At 47.8% G+C, this 16,741-nt stretch overlaps 1 protein-coding gene across 39 annotated transcripts in view; it reads left to right on the top strand.

Annotated features, from left to right (window-relative positions):
• ptprc (protein tyrosine phosphatase receptor type C) overlaps positions 1 to 16,741 on the top strand; it is a 98,916-nt gene that overhangs the window by 54,413 nt on the left and 27,762 nt on the right. For 3 of the 39 annotated variants that reach the window (XM_052464230.1, XM_052464256.1, XM_052464244.1), the window contains exons 1-2: positions 16,094 to 16,222; positions 16,321 to 16,424. The exons of 27 other annotated variants lie outside the window; for them this stretch is intronic. In XM_052464230.1, coding sequence (XP_052320190.1) covers positions 16,361 to 16,424 — 64 coding nt within the window. In that variant the 5' untranslated portion in view covers positions 16,094 to 16,222; positions 16,321 to 16,360. Of the gene's footprint in view, positions 1 to 16,093; positions 16,425 to 16,741 lie in introns of those variants that run through there. 9 more of the 39 variants (XM_052464233.1, XM_052464257.1, XM_052464246.1 and 6 more) reach the window with 3 other exon arrangements.

The following is a 16,741-nucleotide window of genomic DNA, read 5'->3' on the forward strand; positions in this document are numbered from 1 at the left end:
TCAGACAGCCCTGTGAAACTACCACCCACAGACTCAGGTAGCCCTGTGAAACTACCACCCACAGATTGAAGCAGCCCTGTGAAACTACCACCCACAGACTCAGGTAGCCCTGTGTAACTACCACCCACAGACTCAGGCATCCCTTGAAACTACCACCCACAGACTCAGGCAGCCCTGTGAAGCTACCACCCACAGACTCAGGTAACCCTGTGAAACTACCACCCACAGACTCAGGTAACCCTGTGAAACTACCACCCACAGATTCAGGCAACCCTGTAACACTACCACCCACAGACTCGGGCAACCCTGTGTAAATACCACCCACAGACTCAGGCAGCCCTGTGTAACAACCACCCACAGACTCAGGTAGCCCTGTGTAACTACAACCCACAGACTCAGGCAACCCTGTGAAACTACCACCCACAGACTCAGGTAGCCCTGTGAAACTACCACCCACAGATTCAGGCAACCCTGTAAAACTACCACCCACAGACTCAGGCAACCCTGTAAAACTACCACCCACAGACTCAGGCAGCCCTGTGTAACTACCACCCACAGACTCAGGTAGCCCTGTGAAACTACCACCCACAGACTGAGGTAGCCCTGTGTAACTACCACCCACAGACTCAGGTAGCCTTGAGTAACTACCTCCCACAGACTCAGGTAGCCCTGTGAAACTACCACCCACAGACTCGGGCAGCCCTGTGAAACTACCACCCACAGACTCAGGTAGCCCTGTGAAACTACCACCCACAGACTCAGGTAACCCAGTTTAACTACCACCCACAGATTCAAGCAGCCCTGTGAAACTACCACCCACATACTCAGACAACCCTGTGAAACTATCACCCACAGACTCAGGTAGCCCTGTGAAACTACCAACCACAGACTCAGGCAACCCTGTGTAACTACCACCCACAGACTCAGGTAGCCCTGTGAAACTACCACCCACAGACTCAGGTAGCCCTGTGAAACTACCACCCACAGATTCAGGCAACCCTGTAACACTACCACCCACAGACTCGGGCAACCCTGTGTAACTACCACCCACAGACTCAGGTAGCCCTGTGAAACTACCACCCACAGACTCAGGTAACCCTGTTTAACTACCACCCACAGATTCAAGCAGCCCTGTGAAACTACCACCCACATACTCAGACAACCCTGTGAAACTATCACCCACAGACTCAGGTAGCCCTGTGAAACTACCACCCACAGACTCAGGCAACCCTGTGTAACTACCACCCACAGACTCAGGCAACCCTGTGTAACTACCACCCACAGACTCAGGTAGCCCTGTGAAACTACCACCCACAGACTCAGGTAGCCCTGTGAAACTACCACCCACAGATTCAGGCAACCCTGTAACACTACCACCCACAGACTCGGGCAACCCTGTGTAACTACCACCCACAGACTCAGGCAACCCTGTGTAACTACCACCCACAGACTCAGGTAGCCCTGTGAAACTACCACCCACAGACTCAGGTAGCCCTGTGAAACTATCACCCACAGACTCAGGTAGCCCTGTGAAACTACCACCCACAGACTCAGGCAACCCTGTGTAACTACCACCCACAGACTCAGGCAACCCTGTGAAACTACCACCCACAGACTCAGGTAGCCCTGTGTAACAACCACCCACAGACTCAGGTAGCCCTGTGTAACTACCACCCACAGACTCAGGCAACCCTGTGAAATTACCACCCACAGACTCAGGTAGCCCTGTGAAACTACCACCCACAGATTCAGGCAACCCTGTGAAACTACCACCCACAGACTCAGGTAGCCCTGTGAAACTACCACCCACAGATTCAGGCAACCCTGTAAAACTATCACCCACAGACTCAGGCAACCCTGTGTAACTACCACCCACAGACTCAGGTAGCCCTGTGTAACTACCACCCACAGACTCAGGTAGCCCTGTGAAACTACCACCCACAGACTCAGACAGCCCTGTAAAACTACCACCCACAGACTGAGGTAGCCCTGTGTAACTACTACCCACAGACTCAGGTAGCCTTGTGTAACTATCACCCACAGACTCAGGTCAACCTGTGTAACTACCACCCACAGATTGAAGCAGCCCTGTGAAACTACCACCCACAGACTCAGGTAGCCCTGTGTAACTACCACCCACAGACTCAGGTAGCCCTGTGTAACTACCACCCACAGACTCAGGCAACCCTGTGAAACTACCACCCACAGACTCAGGTAGCCCTGTGAAACTACCACCCACAGATTCAGGCAACCCTGTAAAACTACCACCCACAGACTCAGGCAACCCTGTAAAACTACCACCCACAGACTCAGGCAACCCTGTAAAACTACCACCCACAGACTCAGGTAGCCCTGTGAAACTACCACCCACAGACTGAGGTAGCCCTGTGAAACTACCACCCACAGACTGAGGTAGCCATGTGAAACTACCACCCACAGACTCAGGTAGCCCTGTGTAACTACCACCCACAGACTCAGGCAGCCCTGTGAAACTACCACCCACATACTCAGGCAGCCCTGTGAAACTACCACCCACAGACTCAGGTAACCCTGTGGAACTACCACCCACAGATTCAAGCAGCCCTGTGAAACTACCACGCACACACTCAGGCAGCCCTGTGTAACTACCACCCACAGACTCAGGTAGCCCTGTGAAACTACCACCCACAGACTCAGGTACCCCTGTGTAACTACCACCCACAGATTCATGCAGCCCTGTGAAACTACCACCCACAGATTCAAGCAGGCCTGTGTAACTACCATCCACAAGACTCAGACAGCCCTGTGAAACTACCACCCACAGACTCAGGTAGCCCTGTGAAACTACCACCCACAGATTGAAGCAGCCCTGTGAAACTACCACCCACAGACTCAGGTAGCCCTGTGTAACTACCACCCACAGACTCAGGCATCCCTTTGAAACTACCACCCACAGACTCAGGCAGCCCTGTGAAGCTACCACCCACAGACTCAGGTAACCCTGTGAAACTACCACCCACAGACTCAGGTAACCCTGTGAAACTACCACCCACAGATTCAGGCAACCCTGTAACACTACCACCCACAGACTCGGGCAACCCTGTGTAAATACCACCCACAGACTCAGGCAGCCCTGTGTAACAACCACCCACAGACTCAGGTAGCCCTGTGTAACTACAACCCACAGACTCAGGCAACCCTGTGAAACTACCACCCACAGACTCAGGTAGCCCTGTGAAACTACCACCCACAGATTCAGGCAACCCTGTAAAACTACCACCCACAGACTCAGGCAACCCTGTAAAACTACCACCCACAGACTCAGGCAGCCCTGTGTAACTACCACCCACAGACTCAGGTAGCCCTGTGAAACTACCACCCACAGACTGAGGTAGCCCTGTGTAACTACCACCCACAGACTCAGGTAGCCTTGAGTAACTACCTCCCACAGACTCAGGTAGCCCTGTGAAACTACCACCCACAGACTCGGGCAGCCCTGTGAAACTACCACCCACAGACTCAGGTAGCCCTGTGAAACTACCACCCACAGACTCAGGTAACCCAGTTTAACTACCACCCACAGATTCAAGCAGCCCTGTGAAACTACCACCCACATACTCAGACAACCCTGTGAAACTATCACCCACAGACTCAGGTAACCCAGTTTAACTACCACCCACAGATTCAGGCAACCCTGTAAAACTATCACCCACAGACTCAGGCAACCCTGTGTAACTACCACCCACAGACTCAGGTAGCCCTGTGTAACTACCACCCACAGACTCAGGTAGCCCTGTGAAACTACCACCCACAGACTCAGACAGCCCTGTAAAACTACCACCCACAGACTGAGGTAGCCCTGTGTAACTACTACCCACAGACTCAGGTAGCCTTGTGTAACTATCACCCACAGACTCAGGTCAACCTGTGTAACTACCACCCACAGATTGAAGCAGCCCTGTGAAACTACCACCCACAGACTCAGGTAGCCCTGTGTAACTACCACCCACAGACTCAGGTAGCCCTGTGTAACTACCACCCACAGACTCAGGCAACCCTGTGAAACTACCACCCACAGACTCAGGTAGCCCTGTGAAACTACCACCCACAGATTCAGGCAACCCTGTAAAACTACCACCCACAGACTCAGGCAACCCTGTAAAACTACCACCCACAGACTCAGGCAACCCTGTAAAACTACCACCCACAGACTCAGGTAGCCCTGTGAAACTACCACCCACAGACTGAGGTAGCCCTGTGAAACTACCACCCACAGACTGAGGTAGCCATGTGAAACTACCACCCACAGACTCAGGTAGCCCTGTGTAACTACCACCCACAGACTCAGGCAGCCCTGTGAAACTACCACCCACATACTCAGGCAGCCCTGTGAAACTACCACCCACAGACTCAGGTAACCCTGTGGAACTACCACCCACAGATTCAAGCAGCCCTGTGAAACTACCACGCACACACTCAGGCAGCCCTGTGTAACTACCACCCACAGACTCAGGTAGCCCTGTGAAACTACCACCCACAGACTCAGGTACCCCTGTGTAACTACCACCCACAGATTCATGCAGCCCTGTGAAACTACCACCCACAGATTCAAGCAGGCCTGTGTAACTACCATCCACAAGACTCAGACAGCCCTGTGAAACTACCACCCACAGACTCAGGTAGCCCTGTGAAACTACCACCCACAGATTGAAGCAGCCCTGTGAAACTACCACCCACAGACTCAGGTAGCCCTGTGTAACTACCACCCACAGACTCAGGCATCCCTTTGAAACTACCACCCACAGACTCAGGCAGCCCTGTGAAGCTACCACCCACAGACTCAGGTAACCCTGTGAAACTACCACCCACAGACTCAGGTAACCCTGTGAAACTACCACCCACAGATTCAGGCAACCCTGTAACACTACCACCCACAGACTCGGGCAACCCTGTGTAAATACCACCCACAGACTCAGGCAGCCCTGTGTAACAACCACCCACAGACTCAGGTAGCCCTGTGTAACTACAACCCACAGACTCAGGCAACCCTGTGAAACTACCACCCACAGACTCAGGTAGCCCTGTGAAACTACCACCCACAGATTCAGGCAACCCTGTAAAACTACCACCCACAGACTCAGGCAACCCTGTAAAACTACCACCCACAGACTCAGGCAGCCCTGTAACTACCACCCACAGACTCAGGTAGCCCTGTGAAACTACCACCCACAGACTGAGGTAGCCCTGTGTAACTACCACCCACAGACTCAGGTAGCCTTGAGTAACTACCTCCCACAGACTCAGGTAGCCCTGTGAAACTACCACCCACAGACTCGGGCAGCCCTGTGAAACTACCACCCACAGACTCAGGTAGCCCTGTGAAACTACCACCCACAGACTCAGGTAACCCAGTTTAACTACCACCCACAGATTCAAGCAGCCCTGTGAAACTACCACCCACATACTCAGACAACCCTGTGAAACTATCACCCACAGACTCAGGTAGCCCTGTGAAACTACCAACCACAGACTCAGGCAACCCTGTGTAACTACCACCCACAGACTCAGGTAGCCCTGTGAAACTACCACCCACAGACTCAGGTAGCCCTGTGAAACTACCACCCACAGATTCAGGCAACCCTGTAACACTACCACCCACAGACTCGGGCAACCCTGTGTAACTACCACCCACAGACTCAGGTAGCCCTGTGAAACTACCACCCACAGACTCAGGTAACCCTGTTTAACTACCACCCACAGATTCAAGCAGCCCTGTGAAACTACCACCCACATACTCAGACAACCCTGTGAAACTATCACCCACAGACTCAGGTAGCCCTGTGAAACTACCACCCACAGACTCAGGCAACCCTGTGTAACTACCACCCACAGACTCAGGCAACCCTGTGTAACTACCACCCACAGACTCAGGTAGCCCTGTGAAACTACCACCCACAGACTCAGGTAGCCCTGTGAAACTACCACCCACAGATTCAGGCAACCCTGTAACACTACCACCCACAGACTCGGGCAACCCTGTGTAACTACCACCCACAGACTCAGGCAACCCTGTGTAACTACCACCCACAGACTCAGGTAGCCCTGTGAAACTACCACCCACAGACTCAGGTAGCCCTGTGAAACTATCACCCACAGACTCAGGTAGCCCTGTGAAACTACCACCCACAGACTCAGGCAACCCTGTGTAACTACCACCCACAGACTCAGGCAACCCTGTGAAACTACCACCCACAGACTCAGGTAGCCCTGTGTAACAACCACCCACAGACTCAGGTAGCCCTGTGTAACTACCACCCACAGACTCAGGCAACCCTGTGAAATTACCACCCACAGACTCAGGTAGCCCTGTGAAACTACCACCCACAGATTCAGGCAACCCTGTGAAACTACCACCCACAGACTCAGGTAGCCCTGTGAAACTACCACCCACAGATTCAGGCAACCCTGTAAAACTATCACCCACAGACTCAGGCAACCCTGTGTAACTACCACCCACAGACTCAGGTAGCCCTGTGTAACTACCACCCACAGACTCAGGTAGCCCTGTGAAACTACCACCCACAGACTCAGACAGCCCTGTAAAACTACCACCCACAGACTGAGGTAGCCCTGTGTAACTACTACCCACAGACTCAGGTAGCCTTGTGTAACTATCACCCACAGACTCAGGTCAACCTGTGTAACTACCACCCACAGATTGAAGCAGCCCTGTGAAACTACCACCCACAGACTCAGGTAGCCCTGTGTAACTACCACCCACAGACTCAGGTAGCCCTGTGTAACTACCACCCACAGACTCAGGCAACCCTGTGAAACTACCACCCACAGACTCAGGTAGCCCTGTGAAACTACCACCCACAGATTCAGGCAACCCTGTAAAACTACCACCCACAGACTCAGGCAACCCTGTAAAACTACCACCCACAGACTCAGGCAACCCTGTAAAACTACCACCCACAGACTCAGGTAGCCCTGTGAAACTACCACCCACAGACTCAGGCAGCCCTGTAAAACTACCACCCACAGACTGAGGTAGCCCTGTGTAACTACCACCCACAGACTCAGGTAGCCTTGTGTAACTATCACCCACAGACTCAGGTCGACCTGTGTAACTACCACCCACAGATTGAAGCAGCCCTGTGAAACTGCCACCCACAGACTCAGGTAGCCCTGTGTAACTACCACCCACAGACTCAGGCAGCCCTGTGAAACTACCACCCACAGACTCAGGCAGCCCTGTGAAGCTACCACCCACAGACTCAGGTAACCCTGTGTAACTACCACCCAAAGATTCAAGCAGCCCTGTGAAACTACCACCCACATACTCAGGCAGCCCTGTGAAACTACCACCCACAGACTCGGGCAGCCCTGTGTAACTACCACCCACAGACTCAGGTAGCCCTGTGTAACAACCACCCACAGACTCAGGTAGCCCTGTGTAACTACCACCCACAGACTCAGGCAACCCTGTGAAACTACCACCCACAGACTCAGGTAGCCCTGTGAAACTACCACCCACAGACTCAGGTAACCCTGTGTAACTACCACCCACAAACTCAGGCAACCCTGTGAAACTACCACCCACAGACTCAGGCAGCCCTGTGAAACTACCACCCACAGACTCAGGAAGCCCTGTGAAACTACCACCCACAGTCTCAGGCAACCCTGTGTAACTACCACCTACAGACTCAGGTAGCCCTGTGAATCTACCACCCACAGACTCAGGTACCCCTGTGTAACTACCACCCACAGATTCATGCAGCCCTGTGAAACTACCACCCACAGATTCAAGCAAGCCTGTGTAACTACCACCCACAGATTCAGGCAGCCCTGTGAAACTACCACCCACAGACACAGGTGAAACTACCACCCACAGACTCAGGCAACCCTGTGAAACTACCACCCACAGTCTCAGGCAGCCCTGTGAAACTACCACCCACAGACTCAGGCAGCCCTGTGAAACTACCACCCACAGACTCAGGCAGCCCTGTGAAACTAACACCCACAGACTCAGGTAACCCTGTGTAACTACCACCCACAGACTCAGCTAGCCCTGTGTAACTACCACCCACAGACTCAGCTAGCCCTGTGAAACTACCACCCACAGACTCAGCTAGCCCTGTGAAACTACCACCCACAGACTCAGGTAGCCCTGTGAAACTACCACCCACAGACTCAGGCAACCCTGTGAAACTACCACCCACAGACTCAGGTAGCCCTGTGAAACTACCACCCACAGACTCAGGCAACCCTGTGTAACTACCACCCACAGACTCAGGCAGCCCTGTGTAACTACCACCCACAGACTCAGGTAGCCCTGTGTAACTACCACCCACAGACTCAGGCAGCCCTGTGTAACTACCACCCACAGACTCAGGCAGCCCTGTGTAACTACCACCCACAGACTCAGGCAACCCTGTGAAACTACCACCCACAGACTAACTGCACAGTGCCCACCAGCAAACTATCAGTCCTTTAAATGGTTATTGACATTTCACTGATAGTGTAGATAGAAGGAATAATTAGTAAAGAACTCCCCTCACCTGGTTGTCTAGGGCTAAAATTGAAAGGAAAATAATATATAAATAAAATATTCATTAGATATTAACATTAAGAAAGACACTTGTTTGTGACATGATCTTTAGACATTTACACAGGATTTACACTGGTCTCTAGACCTCCAATGTAACACACTGTAGTTGTAACAGTAAAGAGATGAACATGTCTGGTGCTAGCAGCCTACAGTATGTCTCTGACTAAAGTCTGAAGCCCTACGTGGGTAACCCACATACAAAGTGACGGTGCGCCATGCAAACAGCAGCGAGAGCTTTGCGTGCTGTAGAGGCGCATCACCAACGTTCCATTTTATATTCTCACCTCCCTGTGGCCACAGCTGTCTCAGAACAGAGGAACTGAGGCCCGGGCTGCGTCTCGATAGTCTAAAGTGGCTTCTTCCCCTTGTCTCCTTTCCTTCATCTGCACTGATGTAAAAAATAAATGGATAGTTTAATTACTGGTAGACATTCACCATGTTACGTCCCACCATATAGCTCTCATCTATCCTGATATTTCAAAAGAGTGCAGATGAACTGGAGATGAGAAGTTGTAGAGGAAGCCACTTTGGACTATTGAGATACATCTCCTGTGAGGAAGAATGAAGACTGAACAAGATAGAGAAGAGATGTTAAGAGATCAGGGAAGTGTGTACAGAGTGGTGGGTGACACATTTTCTCAAGCTTTTTTTCCTCTGGAGCATATCACTCTGCTAGTTATAGCCCCTCCCTCAGCTCATAGATACACTATATAAAGGGTTTACACCTTAAATAGAACCAGATTAGTATCATACTATGTCTGGGGCCCTGCTTCTCGTCAGTAGTCAAAGGACAGATCCCCAAGCCAGGATCACCTCCTCAGCCATAGATGACTCGTTATCATTAGGGACAGACAGACTACAGGGTTCGCAGAATATATTTGAACTTAAAACATAATTTTAGCAGTGTAGGTCCCACCCATCCAAATGTCTCTACAAATGTAACACATAGATTGGTCACTTGTTTTTCCTAATTTGGCACACAAAAATTAGAGGCCATAACTTGGTCAAATGAATGCCACCGATTGGCCAATGGGTGACGCTGTTATAATCAGGCTTACTTAAACTCTCATGTCCGACGCCATGTTTTGAACTGGAGACCTAAAACTTTGCAGTGGTGTAAAGTACTTAAGTAAACATATTTTAAAGTAATACTTAAGTAGTTTGTTGGGGTATCTGTACTTTACTTTACTATTCATATCTTTGACAACTTTTACTTTTACTTCACTACATTCCTAAAGAAAATAATGTACTTTTTACTCCTTACATTTCCCTGACACCCAAAAGTACTCGTTACATTTTGAATGCTTAGCAGGACAAGAAAATGGTCTAATTCACACACTTATCAAGAGAACATGCTTGGTCATCCCTACCGCCTCTGATCTGGAGGACTCACTAAACAGAAAACATCCCTGGTCATCCCTACCGCCTCTGATCTGGAGGACTCACTAAACAGAGAACATCCCTGGTTATCCCTACCGCCTCTGATCTGGAGGACTCACTAAACAGAGAACATCCCTGGTTATCCCTACTGCCTCTGATCTGGAGGACTCACTAAACAGAAAACATCCCTGGTCATCCCTACCGCCTCTGATCTGGAGGACTCACTAAACAGAGAACATCCCTGGTCATTCCTACCGCCTCTGATCTGGAGGACTCACTAAACAGAGAACATCCCTGGTCATACCTACTGCCTCTGATCTGGAGGACTCACTAAACAGAGAACATCCCTGGTCATCCCTACTGCCTCTGATCTGGTGGACTGACTAAACAGAGAACATCCCTGGTTATCCCTACTGCCTCTGATCTGGAGGACTCACTAAACAGAGAACATCCCTGGTCATCCCTACTGCCTCTGATCTGGAGGACTCACTAAACAGAGAACAGCCCTGGTCATCCCTACTGCCTCTGATCTGGTGGACTCACTAAACAGAGAACATCCCTGGTTATCCCTACTGCCTCTGATCTGACAGACTCACTAAACACAAATGCTTAATTTGTAAATGATGTGTGTTGAACTGTGCCCCTGGCTATCCGTACATTTTAAAAACAAGTCAATCGTGTCGTCTGGTTTGCTTAATATAACACATTTTAAATGATTTATACTTTTACTTTTAATACTTAAGTATATTTAAAACCACATACTTTCAGACTTTTACTCAAGTTGTCTTTTACTGGGTGACTTTCACTTTTACATTTTCTTTTAAGGTATCTTTTCTTTCACCCAAGTATGAAAATGTGATACTTTTTCCACCACTGCAACTTTGTATGTAGGTGTCTTTCTTCATGCTGAACAAATTTGCATCAAGGACTAATAAGATCAGTCAGAATAAATTTTCCTCCATCTTGGAAATTTTGGAAAACCTTTGAAGGACTTCTCATGAGTCCAAATAACACCAAATTACTCCGGCCGGCTTAACACTATGACATTAAGAAAGAGTGAAAATATTTTACGTTAAATACCTCTCAAGGATCGGACCCTTTTTTACATTTTATTTCAATGACATACCCACATCTAACTGCCTATTGGTCAGGACCTGATGCAAGGATATGCATATTCTTAATACCATTTGAAAGGAAACACTTTGAAGTTTGTGGAAATGTGAAATGAATGTAGAAGAATATACCACATTAGATCTGGTAAAATATAATACAAAAAAAAAAACATGCAGGTTTTTTTATACTATCATATTTGAAATGCAAGAGAGAGGCCATAATGTATTATTCCAGCCCAAGTCCAATTTAGATTTTGGCCGCTAGATGGCAACAGTGTCTGTGGAAAGTTTTAGACTGATCCAATGAAACATTTTATATCTGTTCAAAATGATGTATCAAGACTGCCCAAATGTGTCTAATTGGTTTATTAATACATTTTCAAGTTCATAATTGTGCACTCTCCTTAAACAATAGCATGGTATTCTTTCACTCTAATAGCTGTAAATTGGACAGTGCAGTTAGATTATCAATAATTTAAGCTTTCTGCCCATATCAGATATGTCTATGTCCTGGGACATGTTTTTGTTACTTACAACCTCATGCTAATCACATTAGCCTACATTAGCTCATCCGTCCCATGGGGGTGACACCGATCCCATAGAGGTTAAATATTTTTTAGAAAGATTATAGTAGTTGAAATGTTTCTGAAACGTCTGTAGCCTATCAGAGGCTGACAAGCTCTTCCCCAGAGTTCTGACCAGGAAGAGAGAATAGGGAAGTGAGAGTGAGGGTGTAATGTCCCTCCTTCCTCCACACTTTTCTTATTTTCTCTGAAATATACTTTTTGTCTGAATGTAATGCCAGCTAAGCCTATCAGAGAACATGCAGATATGTACAGAGGACAATACAAACCCCTGTGAGTTACTAATAATGTTGGTGTCATTGAAACTTTCTGATTGAGGAATGACGTTATAGCCTTCAGAGAGCTTCTGTGGTTTCAACACTCCTACAGACTCAGGCAGCCCTGTGTAACTACCACCCACAGACTCAGGCAGCCCTGTGTAACTACCACCCACAGACTCAGGCAACCCTGTGAAACTACCACCCACAGACTAACTGCACAGTGCCCACCAACAAACTATCAGTCCTTTAAATGGTTATTGACATTTCACTGATACTGTAGATAGAATGAATAATTAGTAAAGAACTCCCCTCACCTGGTTGTCTAGGGCTAAAATTGAAAGGAAAATAATATATAAATAAAATATTCATTAGATATTAAAATTAAGAAAGACACTTGTTTGTGACATGATCTTTAGACATTTACACAGGATTTACACTGGTCTCTAGACCTCCAATGTAACACACTGTAGTTGTAACAGTAAAGAGATGAACATGTCTGGTGCTAGCAGCCTACAGTATGTCTCTGACTATAGTCTGAAGCCCTACGTGGGTAACCCACATACAAAGTGACGGTGCGCCATGCAAATAGCAGCGAGAGCTTTGCGTGCTGTAGAGGCGCATCACCAACGTTCCATTTTATATTCTCACCTCCCTGTGGCCACAGCTGTCTCAGAACAGAGGAACTGAGGCCCGGGCTGCGTCTCGATAGTCTAAAGTGGCTTCTTCCCCTTGTCTCCTTTCCTTCATCTGCACTGATGTAAAAAATAAATGGATAGTTTAATTACTGGTAGACATTCACCATGTTACGTCCCACCATATAGCTCTCATCTATCCTGATATTTCAAAAGAGTGCAGATGAACTGGAGATGAGAAGTTGTAGAGGAAGCCACTTTGGACTATTGAGATACATCTCCTGTGAGGAAGAATGAAGACTGAACAAGATAGAGAAGAGATGTTAAGAGATCAGGGAAGTGTGTACAGAGTGGTGGGTGACACATTTTCTCAAGCTTTTTTTCCTCTGGAGCATATCACTCTGCTAGTTATAGCCCCTCCCTCAGCTCATAGATACACTATATCAAATCAAATCAATTTGTATTGGTCACATACACATGGTTAGCAGATATTAATGCAAGTGTAGTGAAATGCTTGAGCTTCTAGTTCTGACAGTGCAGTAAAATCTAACGAGTAATCTAACAATTCCACAACAACTACCTAATAAACACAAAATGGCTCCAGAGAAGAAGGAAGACATTTTACGTGTCCCCAACCCGATGGCATTGAGGAGTACACCACATCAGTCATTGGCTTCATCAATAAGTGCATCGATGATGATGTCCCCACAGTGACCGTACGTACATTCCCCAACCAGAAGCCATGGCAACATACTCACTGAGGTAAAGGATACAGTTGACGCTTTCAAGGAGCGGGACTCCAACCCGGAAGCTTATAAGAAATCCCGCTATGCCCTCCGGCGAACCATCAAATAAGCAATGCGTTAATACAGGACTAAGATCGAATCGTACTACACCGGCTCTGACACTCGTCGGATGTGGTAGGTCTTGCAAACAATTACAGACTAAAAAGGGAAGCACAGCCAAGAGCTGCCCAGTGACACGAGCCTATCAGACGAGCTAAACTACTTCTATGCTCGCTTCGAGGCAAATAACACTGAAACATGCATGAGAGCACCAGCTGTTCTGGAAGACTGTGTGATCACGCTCTCCGCAGCCAATGTGAGTAAGACCTTAGGTCAACATTCACAAGGCCGCAGGGCCAGACGGATTACCAGGACGTGTACTGCGAGCATGCACTGACCAACTGGCAAGTGTCTTCACTGAAATGTTCAAACTCTCCCTGTCCGAGTCTGTAATACCAACATGTTTAAGCAGACCACCATAGTGCCTGTGTGCAAGAACACTGAGGTAACCTGCCTAAATGACTTCCAACCCGTAGCCATGAAGTGCTTTGAAAGGCTGGTAATGGCTCACATCAACACCATTATCCCAGAAACCCTAGACCCACTCCAATTTGCATACCGCCCCAACAGATCCACAGATGATGCAATCTCTATTGCACTCCACACTGCCTTTTCCCACCTGGACAAAAGGAACACCTACGTGAGAATGCTATTCATTGACTACAGCTCAGCGTTCAACACTATAGTGCCCTCAAAACTCATCAATAAGCTAAGGACACTGGGACTAAACACCTCCCTCTGCAACTGTATCCTGGACATCCTGACGGGCCGCTCCCAGGTGGTGAGAGTAGGTAACAACACACCCGCCACGTTGATCCTCAATACAGGGGCCCCTCAGAGGCGCGTGCTCAGTCCCCTCCTGTACTCCCTGTTCACTCATGACTGCACAGCCAGGCATGACTCAAACACCATCATTAAGTTTGCCGGATGCAGTGGAGCAGGTTGAGAGCTTCAAGTTCCTTGTTGTCCACATCACCAACAAACCACCATAGTCCAAGCACGCCAAGACAGTCGTGAAGTCTAAAATCTATTCCCCCTCAGATCCTCAAAAGGTTCTACAGCTGCACCATCGAGAGCAACCTGATACTGGTTGCATCACTGTCTGGTATGGCAACTGCTCGGCCTCCGACTGCAAGGCTCTACAGAGGGTAGTGCGTACGGCCCAGTACATTACTGGGTCCAAGCTTCCTGCCATCCAGGACCTCTATACCAGGCGATGTCAGAGGACGGCCCTAAAAATTGTCGACGACTCCAGCCACCGTAGTCATAGACTGTTCCTTCTGCTACCGCTCGGCAAGCGGTACCGGAGTGCCAAGTCTAGGTCCAAGAGGCTTCTAAACAGCTTTTTCCCCCAAGCCATAAGACTCCTGAACATCTAATCAAATGGCTACCCAGACTATATGCATTGCCCCCTTTTACACCGCTGCTACTCTCTGTTGTTATCATCTATGTATAGCCACTTTAAATAACTCTACATGTACATATTACCCCAACTATCCGGTGCCCCCGCACATTGACTCTGTACCGGTACCCCCCTGTATATAGTCTCGCTATTGCTATTTTACTGCTGCTCTTTAATTACTTGTTACTTTTTTTCTTATTCTTATCCAGAATTTTTAAAACTGCATTGTTGGTCAGGGGCTTGTAAGTAAGCATTTCACTGTAAGGTTGTACCTGTTGTATTAGTCGCATGTGACTAATACAAATGGATTTGATTTGATTTGAAATATAAAGGGATGGAATTAGAATATGTACAGGCAAGAAACAATAGATGGTATAAAATACAATATTTTCATATGAGATGAGTAATGTAAGATATGTAAACAGTATTAAAGTGACATTATTTAAGGTGACTAGTAATTCATTTATTAAAGTGGCCAATGATTTGAGTCTATATGTTGGCAGCAGCCTCTCTGTGTTAGTGATGGATGATTAACAGTCTGATGGCCTTGAGATAGAAGCTGTTTTTCAGGGGGGGACCAGTACAGGAAGTAGCGATGTAGGCCTAGTATGTGAGCATACTCTTCTTCTTCTCAACTAGTGGGGAGGAGTCAGATGAAGAGAAGAAATGCTGAAACCACTACAGGTTTCATGGTGTGTCACAGGCCCCAAAGTCCCCACACTTTCAGCAAAGATGACTGTCACTTCAAAAGAGTAGATGTACAACAGGCCAACAGAGTTGAAATGTAAAAAACATGATGTATCAGTAATAATTGCTTTTGTGTGAAAACACACAGAACAAACTAATATACCATTTGGCAGAGACTTTTATCCAAAGCAACGTACAGTCATGTGTGCATACATTTTGTATGTGTGGCCCCAGTGGGAATCGAACCCATGACTCTTGGCATCGTAAGCACCACGCTAGACCAACTGAACCACACAGGACAAACTATACTATTCAACACTTATAACTCTGTTATATGGAAGTAATCCTTGTTTGTGAGTTCAAAAAGCCTTTTGTTTAACACTTTTAGGGACGAATCATCCATGTCTCACTGTGAGACCATGCCCTCTCTTTCTCTGAAGATTAGTTAAATGTCTAAACACACTTAAAGCCAGGATACACTAAACAAACATATGTATTTTGTATGTATCTGATGTTGTGCATCTCAGAGGAAAGATCAGAAGTGGAGGGAAGGAGATGTGTGGCGTAGATGAAATGGAACTTCCTGTAAAATAAGGTAAAGTACAGAGTCTCAGCTAGCTGTGACATCACTTGTCGCGTAGCGCTGAGGGACCAGAGGCGAGGTTTAGGGTTAGGGGAACACATTCAGGAAGCTGTGTCCGCTGATAAGACTGGAGGGAAGACATACGTAAAGACAAATACACACAATTTCAACGTTTTTTAGTTTTTTAGTTGTTGAGAATAAGACGGATAATTTGTAAGAGTTTCTTTTGGCGTTACCTTTAGGACGTATGGTCTCTGGGTAGTGTGATCGTCGTTCCTGGACATGGCAGGTCTCTATGGACTGAAGATCCTGCTGCTGTGTACTGGGCTCATAGAGCTGGCCATATGTAAGTACAGTATGATACCCAGGGGATGGGGCTGATGGGAGGGCTGTTATTCCTTTAATGGTGACAGGGCTGTGGGGCCTAAATTCACCAATAAAGTACATGGAATTGTTTTAGAAAATGTATCCCGATGCGATCACTCAAGGAGTGTAAGAGGTGCATTTAATAAGGTTGATCAAATCTAATTTACTTGAGGCATTTTTCTACAGGAATTTCAAATGTTGACAATGGATCAATCATGTTTGGGAGAGGGATAAAGGGCTGTGGTTCAAGCAGGATATGGTATACTTATTTTTCAGACCAATCAAAATGCAAATAAC

The sequence above is a fragment of the Oncorhynchus keta genome, chromosome 1, assembly GCF_023373465.1.
Source record: "Oncorhynchus keta strain PuntledgeMale-10-30-2019 chromosome 1, Oket_V2, whole genome shotgun sequence".
Taxonomy (NCBI): Eukaryota; Metazoa; Chordata; class Actinopteri; order Salmoniformes; family Salmonidae; genus Oncorhynchus; species Oncorhynchus keta.